The sequence below is a fragment of the Oncorhynchus tshawytscha genome, linkage group LG13, assembly GCF_018296145.1.
Source record: "Oncorhynchus tshawytscha isolate Ot180627B linkage group LG13, Otsh_v2.0, whole genome shotgun sequence".
Taxonomy (NCBI): Eukaryota; Metazoa; Chordata; class Actinopteri; order Salmoniformes; family Salmonidae; genus Oncorhynchus; species Oncorhynchus tshawytscha.
In genome coordinates this window covers 16,401,465-16,413,372 of record NC_056441.1, presented here as the reverse complement: position 1 = coordinate 16,413,372, position 11,908 = coordinate 16,401,465, and the positions used below count along the sequence as shown (strand labels likewise).

Below are 11,908 nucleotides of genomic sequence, written 5' to 3'. Positions count from 1 at the left end.
TATTTCAGGTTGTTGGCCAAAGGAAGGACTAAATAGATTTAAATAGTGGAGTAGGGTGGTGTTATTTTTTTGTGAGTGTTGTGTTAGATGGTAGGGTATTTGTTTATTTTTTTCAAGCAAAGTATAAGGGAGTTGTACTCCAATCTAGTAGGTGGCATTAATGCAACATTTATTGATGCCAACCACCGTTAAACCTCAACGAAGAAGACGCACCCAAGTTGTTGTGAGGCCAGATCGCTCGGATCAACCCTTACTCTTCATCCAGTGTGTGCTCTGAACGCCCCGAGTGTAACGCTCTGAATTTATCAAATGGACAATCTAACAACGTTCTGAATTTTTACAAATGCCCAGAGCACACTAAGCGCTCTCTGGTACTCCAGAGTGAATTTACAAACGCACCCAGTGTACCAAGCAAAATGTGCAATGAATGACCTTAGAATTCAGACATACATTTCTAAACATGATAACAGGCACAGACACCAAAGTTGGAGGTAGATGTTTTTAAATATTATTTCTAAAAAGTGTTACATGCTTTTTTAAAATTCAAAACTGCAATATTTACAATGGTAATTCTTAATAAATATGCTCTCCCTAATTTTCATTGAGGGGTGAAACACCATTTAGTCAGCATCCCAAAAGGAGGACATTCTATGAATCCACCCATCTCCATTGCCCACCTAATGTGGCCAAACCCTCACATCTAAAGAAAAGCTGAATTAAGAATGTTAACTGAAGTATAGTACTATAATATCAAATGTACTCAAATGAGAAACAAAATCATAGATAAACACATTTCATTCACTAGAGTGTTTCAACATGATCATCAATAAGGGTGCATTACAGGTTGGCCTTAACTATTTTAAGGCCCACCTGTCCATCAACTGTTTCAACTTGAGTTAACTGAACATCCATTGCCAGGAATAACCTGTACACAAGTTATTGGAGTGCCTCAGAGTGCAGATGAGGAACAGCAACACTGTATTTCACAAATTTAGCAGTTCATTTTCATCTCAAAATGTTATTTCCATCCCTTTATCAAAGTTTTGGCTGACCGAACTTCTTAAACACACCCCAGGTCACTTTTTTACATGTTGTATTTCAAATATCTTGTCTTCATATAAAGTGATTTTTAAAGGGTACAGACTCACACCGGGCCTTGTGTTGGTATGACAACACCAGACATAAACACAGTCCTATGTACTGTAGATGCTAGAACACAGGCTGATACCACATTGACTCGGTGTCGGTACCCCCTGTAATATAGTCTCATTATTTTACTGTTTTACCTTAGTTTATTTAGTAAATATTTTCTTAAAACTGCATTGTTGGTTAAGGGCTTGTAAGTAAACATTTTTACGGTAAGGTCTACACCTGGTGTATTCGGCGCGTGTGGCAAATCAAATTTGATTTGATATGAATAGTCTTAACACAGTGCCCCGTCACTCAGGCTAGAGAACTACAACTCAACTAGGCATCTCACTGAACAGGAGGACCCCACTGGGCCACAGCACTGGACACAGCCATGAGTCTAGGTCAGAGTTCAAAGGATAAGACAGACAAGTACTGTACCAGAGATGGAGGAAGAAAGATATTATTCCATTGAATAGTACAGACCACAAACAGAGGAGACGACCTCTGAAACGCGTAGCGAGAGAGGAAGGGATAGTACAATGAAATAAGAAAGGTGAGAACAGTCCTGGGTGATGGGTAGATTAGGAGGAGTGTAAGAAGCGATTGAAGGCGTTGTAGGCTGACTCCAGGTCAAACAGCATCTGGCGAACCTGGGAGTCATCCAGCTCATCAGAGGCTGACATGCTGCTGAGAGTGGTCAACCTAAAGAGGAAAACATGCAACTCTTTACCTTCGGAATTACTATACTATTTTAGTGTTACACCTACTGTCATTGCAAGACAATAAGGGCCATTTTCCCAGGCACAGATTAAGCCTAGTTATATATTAAAAAGTATGGTCAATGAGGATTCTCCATTGAAAGACTAGGCTCAAACTGTGTCTGGGAAACCAGTCCTAAATGTGTGTAAGTGAGGTATATCTTTACCAGAGGGTGACTTTGTCCTTGGCCTCATTGTCTGGGGGCATGTTGCTCATTCTGTTCATGGTCTCCATCAGCTCTCTCAGGTCTGGTTGGATCTGATAAATTCAAACCACCCCATCAGTCAATGAAACATAGAAACAATACCGGACCCTAACCACTTTACCCGACAGGTTATATGGCTGCGTTTACACAGGCAGCCCAATTCTGATCTTTTGCCCAAATATTCATCTTCTGACCAATCACATCAGATATTTTGCTAAAAAAAATAGCAAAATATCCAAATTGTCCTATGTTGCCTATAAATAGGGCATCTGAGGCTTTCCAAGCCCTAATTACTTTAGAGGTGATATGTTGATGTTCATTGTCACTTGACCTCAGTCGGATCTATTTACCTCATCCATCGCCCGGATTTCCAGACGTAGCTTGTCCATCACCGTGATAAAGAGCTGGGGATAAGAGACGAGAAACAGAAACGAAGGACAATAATGTGTAAGCTTAACTGACAATTTCACTGTCAGTCAGAAACCTGAAATTTACTGCAGAACAATCAAACTTTCAAATGTGTGGTCTGGCAAGGTAAAAATCTGTCCTTCTGCCCCTGAGCAAGGCAGTTAACCCACTGTTCCCTGGGCGCTGATGACGTGGATGTCGATTAAGGCAACCCCCCGCACTTCTCTGATTCAGAGGGGGTTAAATGTGGAAGACACAATTCAGTTTAAATCATTCAATTGTACAACTGACTAGGTATCCCCCTTTCCTACCAGTCTGATCTTATGAAAGAGTTTGAATGTGTTATATCTCTCCTATGCTGTTCCTCTCTGTTCAGCGGCCCTGCTGGATCTTGGCAGGGTTGATGTGGGATGCAATTTGCTGTGGCACTTAAGGGGGCACCAACAGCGTTCTGGGATGAGCCAGAACATGCGTAAAATTAAGAAAAAGACAGTGCCAGAACAGAACGCACTTTATTATTAAACCGATATTGGACCGCAAATGCTTCAATGTTGGTGATCCCAGCGTCTGATATCACTTAGTGTTTAATGTCATGAGCATAGCGAAGAGACCTACCGATACGATATCAGCAATGCAGCGATTCAGGTTGCCCTTGTCATCCTTGATGGTGATTGGTCGATCCTCCTTGATTCTCTCCATAGCTAGCGGGCAGTCAAGCTAATATACAAGAGAAGGGAGAGGAGAACAATATGAAATACAAACCAATGTACTCATATTCAGATATTGTTCTCAAGTTCGGCAGCCAGCAGATGGCTAAAGCACGTACACATCTGGGATCAGCCACTTTACGTTACAGTGAGTGGATTCCATTAACTGCAAAAGCTGCACTCTACTCAAAGCAGTGTGACTGATATAAACTCACTCTGTACTTCCTACAGAAGTCGTCGATAGAACCCACGTCAGATCCCTGGACCTGTTTGAAAGCAGCCTTGTACTGCACCAGTAGCCTGGAGCAAGCAGCCGTGTACCTGATGGAAACACACAGTAATGGATCTCATTCTCTAATGTTGAAGCAACCTCATACAGTACTTTCAGAAAGTATTCATATGCCTGAACTTTTTCACATTTTATTGTGTTGCAGCCTGAATTTAAAATATAATTTGTGTCACTGGCCTACACACAATACCCCATAATGTCAAAGTGGAATTGTTTTTAGACACTTGTACAAATTAAAACTGAAAAGCTGAAATGTCGAGTCAATCCCTTTGTTATGGCAAACCCAAATAAGTTCAGGAGTATAAATGTGATCTTCTTAAGGATCCACCCCTTTTTTCAATTTTCGCCTAAAATGACATAACCCAAATATGCCTGTAGCTCAGGACCTGAAGCAAGGATATGCATATTCTTGATACCATTTCAAAGGAAACACTTTGTGGAGATGTGAAATTAATATAGGACAATATAACACATTAGATCTAGTAAAAGATAACGAAGAAAAAACCTTTTTTGTATCATCATCTTTGAAATGCAAGAGAAAGGCCATAATGTCTTATTCCAGCCCAGACACATTTTAGATTTTGGCCACTCGATGGCAGCAGTGTATGTGCAAAGTTTTACACTGATCCAATGAACCATTGCATATCTGTTCAAAATGTTGTATCAAGACTGCCCAAATGTGCCTAATTGGTTAATTAATACATTTCCAAGTTCATAATTGTGCACTCTCCTCAAACAATAGCATGGTATTCTTTCACTGTAATAGCTACTGTAAATTGGACATTGCAGTTAGATTAACAAGAATTTAAGCTTTCTGCCCATATCAGATATGTCCATGTCCTGGGATTTTTTGTTTGTTACTTACAACCTCATGCTAATCACATTAGCCTACCTTAGCTCAAGTGTCCCGCGGGGGGACAACAACGATCTCATAGAGGTTAACAAGTCACAAAAAGGTTTCATGGACTCACTGTGTGCAATAATACTGCAAAAATCACTGAAGCTGGAGACTCATATCTCCCTCACTAACTTTAAGCACCAGCTGCCAGAGCAGCTCACAGATCACCGCACCTGTACATAGCCCATCCAACTACCTCATCCCCATTCTGTTATTTATTTTATTAATTTAGCTCCTTTGCACCCCAGTATCTCTACTTGCACATTCATCTTCTGCACATCTATCACTCTAGTGTTTAATTACTATATTGTAATTATTTTGCCACTATGGCCTATTTATTGCCTTACCTCCCTTATCCTACCTCATTTGCACACACTGTATATACACTTTTTCTATTGTATGTTTGTTTATTCTATGTGTAACACTGTGTTGTTGTTTGTGATGCACTGCTTTGCTTTATCTTGGCCAGATCACAGTTGTAAATGAGAACTTGTTCTCAACTAGCTTTCCTGGTGAAATAAAGTTTTTTTTTAATGGTGTTTAACATGATTTTTGAATGACTACCTAATGTCTGTACCCCACACATACAATTAATTATCTGTTAGGTCCCTCAGTTGAGCAGTGCATTTGAAGCACAGATTCAACCACAAAAATCAGGGAGGTTTTCCCAATTCCTTGCAAAGTGAGATAAAACGAATATTTAAAAAAGCAGACATTGAATATTCATTATACTTTGGATGCTGTATTAATTCACTCAGTCACTACAAAGACACAGGCGTGCTTCCTAACTCAGTTGCTTGAGAGGAAGGAAATCACTCAGGGATTTCACCATGAGGCCAATGGTGACTTTAAAAAATGTACAGTTTAATGGCTGTGATGGGAGAAAACTGAGGATGGGTCAACAACATTCTAGTTATACCGCAACACTAACCTAAATGACAGAGTGAAAAGAATGCATCCCGTTTGCAATAGGGCAGTAAAGTAAAACTGCTTAAATGTGGAAAATAAATCTACTTCATGTCCTGAATAGAAAGTGTTATGTTTGGGGCAAATCCAACACATGACTGAGAATCAACTCTTCATATTGTCAAGCATGGTGGTGGCTGCATCATGTTATGGGTATGTTTATCATTGACAAGGACTAGGGAGATTTTTAAGATAAAAATAAACATAATAAATCTAATTAAAGGCAAAATCCTTGAGGAAACCCTGGATCAGTCTACTTTCCAACAGACACTGGGACACAAATTCACCTTTCAGCAGGACAATAACCTAAAACACAAGGCCAGGTAGCCTAGTGGTTAGAGCGTTGGACTAGTAACCGCAAGGTTGCAAGTTAAAATCCCCAAGCTGACAAGGTACAAATCTGACGTTCTGCCCCTGAACAGGCAGTTAACCCACTGTTCCTAGGCCGTCATTGAAAATAAGAAGTTGTTATTAACTGACTTGCCTAGTTAAATAAAGGTTAAAAAGTACCATTTTTTTCAACTTGTTTTTTTATTTTTTACAAAAAGGATAGATTTGGAGTTACATAAACTTGAATTTTTCAGCAGGTACATATGCAGGATGCTACCCTCCACAGCATGGCCTTTTCTCCAGATCAAAACTCCAAACCTACAACTTAATTCTGACCAAAACCAGAGAGATTACTGCTTCCAAGGTATTATTTTCCCAAGCTATACAGAGGGTGCTGTAGCAAACAAACAGCAGAGACCCGAGGACACCATTCCAACCTGGAACTGAGCCAGATTCAATTAGCACTAAGGTGTGAAGTAAAAGGCCTTTGGCCCAACAAGTGTCGGGAGTCTTTGAAGCGTCCTCTGAAGCCCCCTCCTGCTGTTCAAAGACCATTCCCTGGCATTTTCTACAAGAAATCTGCCTCCAGAAATAAAAGCTTCTCCCAAGTGGGTGACATCTACTCCCATTGCCTGCTGCACTGCTGCTTGAATTCCACCTGGTGATCTGTTCACTGTCTGCCCTGGCCTGTCTCCTATAGGTACCTCCACCACACTCCCCTCTCTCTGTTCACTGTCTGCCCTGGCCTGTCTCCCCTGTCTGCTACAGGTACCTCCTCCACCACACTCCCCTCTCTCTGTTCACTGTCTGCCCTGGCCTGTCTCCCCTGTCTGCTACAGGTACCTCCTCCACCACACTCACCTCTCTCTGTTCACTGTCTGCCCTGGCCTGTCTCCCCTGTCTGCTACAGGTACCTCCTCCACCACGCTCACCTCTCTCTGTTCACTGTCTGCCCTGGCCTGTCTCCCCCTGTCTGCTGCTACAGGTACCTCCTCCACCACACTCACCCCCTGGCCTGTCTCTGTTCACTGTCTGCCCTGGCCTGTCTCCCTGGCCTGTCTGCTGTCTGCTACAAGTACCTCCTCCACCACACTCACCCCTCTCTGTTCACTGTTTGCCCTGGCCTGTCTCCCCCTGTCTGCTACAAGTACCTCCTCCACCACACTCACCCCTCTCTGTTCACTGTTTGCCCTGGCCTGTCTCCCCGTCTGATACAAGTACCTCCTCCACCACACTCACCCCTCTCTCCCGAGCTTTCGCTTGCCTCCAGCACACACGCACTGTTGGGTCGAGTGACTCTGAACTTACAATGGCTAGCCCCAAGTCGTTATATATTTAATTTTTTTCTTGTGCATTTTGCCTCATGACTCCTGCATACTTTGTTGACTACAAACTTTCTTTACCCAACCGTGGGACAGGCTATGTTTGTTCCCACACTCGGGACTTTGACTCTCTATTGGTGACACAGACTTTTGGCCTCCCATCCTATTCCATCCACCTCTCACCGGCTTTGTATTCATGTTACCTGATGAAATTGCTGTACAATATGATCTTGTTGCCACCTGATGCACATTCAGATATCATAAATCAGCACTGCAGAGCTCCCCCTGTACTATAACGTGCTTTGATTGTATTACTGTTGAGGATATCTGGAAATGTGCATGTACACCCTGGCCCATCATCTACAGTTGCTAGCCCCAATCCTGACTTATGCTCTGATATCTGCTTCACTGATTTCTGCTCTCGTGAAAGCCAGGGTTTTCTGCACGTTAACACTAGAAGCTTATTACCTAAAATGGATCAATTGAAAGTTTGGGTTCACAGCTCCAATCCAGATGTGTTGGTCATTACTGAGACGTGGTTAAGAAAGAGTGTTTAGAATACTAATGTTAACCTTTCTCAGCAAGACAGATCTTCCAGAGTTGGAGGAGTGGCAATCTTTACCAATGATCACCCTCAGTGCTCGGTTGTCCCCACCAAGTCTGTCCCCAAACAATTTGCTGGTTTTAAGCATTAAACTTTCAAATAGCTCTTTATTGTCTGTTGCTGGGTGCTATCGTCCTCCATCAGCACCGGCCTGTGCCCTACCTGCCTTAAGCTCTCTCCTGGACCCTTACACTAAGTCTGAATTTGTCCTGCTAGGTGACCTAAATTGGGACATGCATAAACCACCTGACAAAGTCCTAAAGCAATGGAATTCCCTAAACCTTTCTCAGATTATCCTCAATCCCATAAAGTATGACTGCAAACACCCAGAAAAGGCTACTCGCCTCAATGTTATCCTCACAAATAATCCTGATAGGTATCAGTCTGGTGTTTTCTGTAATGACCTTAGTGATCACTGTTTTACAGCCTGTGTTCTTAATGGCTGCTCATTGCAACGACCTGTCCTGATTTGTCATAGACACTTGTTAAAAAACTTTAATGATCAAGCCCTCCATCATGAACTGGCCTCTGTAAAACGGTATAGAATCAGCTTGATCACCTCTGTCGAAGACGCTTGGACCTTCTTTTTTGATATTTTAGGTGGTATTGTTAACAAACACTTCCCCATAAAGAAAATGAGAATTAAAACAGGTTCAGCCCCTGGTTTGGGGCCTGAGCATGGCTGAACACTTTAAATCACCACTTCATTAAGTCAGGATTCCTATCTGCCTCAACCATGCCTCCTTGCCCATCCAATATTTTCTCCCACCCCTTCTAATGCGACCCCGATACTTCTCCCTCTTTTTCCCCTGCCCCGCAACAAAGTTTCTCCCTGCAGGCAGTCACTGAGCCTGAGGTGCTAAAGGAGCTCCTGGAACTTGACCCCAAAAAAACATCTGGGTCAGATGGTTTAGACCCTTTCTTCTTTAAGGTTGCTGCCCCTTTCATCGCCAAGCCTGTCTCTCCTTTCTGGGGAGTTTCCCATTGACTTGGCCAAAGCTTTTGATACGGTAGACCATTCCATTCTTGTGGGCCGGCTAAGGAGTATTGGCGTCTGTGGGGTCTTTGGCCTGGTTTGCTAACTACCTCTCTCAAAGAGTGCAGTGTATAAAGTCAGAAAAGCTACTGTCTCAGCCACTTCCTGTCACCAAGGGAGTACCCCAAGGCTCGATCCTAGGCCTCACGCTCTTCTCAATTTACATCAACAACATAGCTCAGGCAGTAGGAAGCTCTCTTATCCATTCATATGCAGACAATACAGTCATATACTCAGCTGGCCCCTGCCCGGATATTGTGTTAAATGCTCTACAACAATGCTTTCTAAGTGTCCAACAAGCTTTCTCTGCCGTTAACCTTGTTCTGAACACCTCCAAAACAAAGGTCATATCACGGGGCTTCCAAGTGGCGCAGGGGTCTAAGACACTACACTACAGACAACCTGGTTCGAATCCAGACTGTATCACAACCGGCCCGGGATTGGGAGTCCCAATTGGCCCAGCGTCGTTAGTTTGGCCGGTGTAGGCCGTCATTGTAAATAAGAATTTGTCCTTAATTGACTTGCCTAGTTAAACAAAGGTTTAAAAAATATATTTTAAAAAATTAATGTGGGTTGGTAAGAAGAATGCCGCTCTCCCCACATGTGCGATTACTACCTCTGATGGTTTAGAGCTTGAGGTAGTCACCTCATACAAGTATGTTCTAGTATATAGTACTAGACGGTACACTGTCCTTCTCTCAGCACATATCAATGCTGCAGGCTAAAGTTAAATCTAGACTTGGTATCATAATTGTTCCTCTTTCACCTCAGCTGCCAAACTAAGCCTGATTCAGATGACCATCCTACCCATGCTAGATTACAGAGACGTAATTTAGAGATTGGCAGGTAACGGTGCTCTCGAGCGGCTAAATGTTCTTTACCCTTTGGCCATCAGATTTTACACCAATGCTCCATATATGACACATCACTGCACTCTATACTCCTCTGTAAACTGGTCATCTCTATATACCCGTCAGAAGACACACTGGTTGATGCTTATTTATAAAACCCTCTTAGGCCTCACTCCCCCCTATCTGAGATATCTACTACAGCCTTCATCCTCCACATACAACACCCGTTCTGCCAGTCACATTCTGTTAAAGGTCCCCAAAGCATACACATCCCTGGGTCTCTCCTCTTTTCAGTTTGCTGCAGCTAGCGACTGGAACAAGCTGCAACAAATACTCAAACTGGACTGTTTTATCTCAATCTCTTCATTCAAAGACTCAATCATGGACACTCTTACTGACAGTTGTGGCAGCTTTGTGCGATGTATTGTTGTCTCTACCTTCTTGCCCTTTGTGCTGCTGACTGTGCCCAATAATGTTTGTACCATGTTTGTGCTGCTACCATGTTGTGTTGCTACCATGCTGTTATGTTGTGTTGCTACCATGCTGTGTTGTCATGTGCTGCTGACTTGCTATGTTGTTGTCTTAGGTCTCTCTTTATGTAGTGTTGTCTCTCGTTGTGATGTGTGTTTTGTCCTATATTTATATTGTATTTATTATTTTAATCCCAGGTCCCCATCCCCGCAGGAGGACTTTTGCCAGGTCGTCATTGTAAATAAGAATTTGTTCTTAACTCACATGCCTAGTTAAATAAAATTTAAAAATATTCAGTCAAGATTTTTAGTACACACACACACACACACACCTTTATTTTACAGTTTTTGACAGTGTTTCCCAACCCTGGTCCTTGAGTACCCCGAACTATACACATTTTTGTTGTAGCCCTGGACAAACACGCCTCATTCAATGCTTAATGATTAGTTGACAAGTTGAATCAGGTGTGCTTGTCCAGGGTTACAATAAGAAAATGTGGGGATACTTGAGGACCAGGGTTGGGAAACACTGGTCTATGACAGACATACACACACACACAACCAGTCAGAGTATATAAACTCACTCATTAGGAGTCACACAGTCTTTGATGTAAGCTTTCTCCAGGGCCTGAAGGGTCTTCACCACAGCAAAGAGCTCTGCCATGTTGTCAAACCTTGATAAATACAAGCACAACGCTCAATGTTAACATCTCACCTACATGGTTTGTGAATAGCATTTATCATGAATTTACAGTCAATGTTCACTTACTTCTCTCTCTCTCTGGCATTCTTGTACAATTTTACTTCCTAAAAAACAAACTGCATTATTTCTTATTTTTTGATTTTTTTTTTATATATATTTTTTAAACCTGGTAATAATGCGGAAAACTCAAAGCCAGAAGTCCACCAAATATGCCCTTAAATTATGCAAACCCTACAAAACCCCACTTACCTCATACAATTCAGGTTTATTTACAGGAGCTATAATGAAGAGAAGTATAAAGGCATAACAGAGATGCTTTATAAGACCACATCTCTTTGATGATCACGTCTATAAGAGGTCTCTAAAAAAGCCTGGGTCTTCTTACTTTCTTGTATTCTTCTTATTTATATTTCTCGTGTGTTTTTTGTTCTACCTAGTGCTTCATTGATATTGATTGCTGAATTGTTGGGTTGGAGCTTGCAAGAAAGGCATTTCACTGTACTTGAGCACGTGACATTAAAACTTGAAACTTGAGTACATTTGTGACTGTCAGGTAAAACTTACCTCCTCCCATACCTCCTGCGACAGGTATTCCGTGAAACATGGTGACTGCTGCCGTTTCACAACTTTATCTATTAAAAGTAATACATGTTACAGATGCCTTTCAAATACTTTAGCTATAACATCAAAGTTAATTAATTGACTGTAAACTGTGGCTGTAGCGATCTGTCACGTTAGTTAGCTAGCAAAGAGAAAATACAAGCAGGAAGTCCTCAACTGGCTAGCAAGCACGAAATGTAGCTTATCTAGCTAGCTACACTTTGATGAATTCACCACTCGTTTAGCTAATTACAAAGATTGGTAAGGGAGATTATTTGATAAATAGATGTCAACAACAATATTCAAAGATGATGACATTAGCTACTGTAGATATTTTATGAAAAATAAGCTAGTTAGCTAGCTAGCATTTCCTTTGTGATTTATCTAACCAAAACAATCACCCATTTGGCACAATATATTGGCTGGATAAGTTAGGCCACTTCACAATACACTACTATTACGTAAATTGAAATAATATACACATGTTATTCGACCAATACTTCAATAATAAATCAAAATGTTCTGGAAATATTTAACTCACCCCCTTAGCAAACTGAAGTGACGTCAGTGTAAACACACCCCTCGCGGAACCAAAGGACCCACAGACGTCGCAAAACATAAGGTGCCCT

The 11,908-nt window shown here is 41.8% G+C and overlaps 1 protein-coding gene across 1 annotated transcript; it reads right to left on the bottom strand.

Moving 5' to 3' along the window:
* Positions 1–485: 485 nt before the first annotated feature.
* On the bottom strand, positions 486–11,905 carry LOC112264377 (vacuolar protein sorting-associated protein 28 homolog). Its single transcript, XM_024440930.2, has 10 exons — positions 11,821–11,905; positions 11,244–11,311; positions 10,929–10,957; positions 10,746–10,783; positions 10,561–10,650; positions 3,426–3,531; positions 3,119–3,220; positions 2,446–2,499; positions 2,057–2,148; positions 486–1,833 (listed from the first exon to the last, which is right to left on the bottom strand). Exons 2-10 carry the CDS (start codon positions 11,281–11,283, stop codon positions 1,713–1,715), a joined length of 672 nt encoding a protein of 223 aa, XP_024296698.1. The 5' UTR covers positions 11,284–11,311; positions 11,821–11,905; the 3' UTR covers positions 486–1,712.
* Between the last annotated feature and the right edge of the window lie 3 nt (positions 11,906–11,908).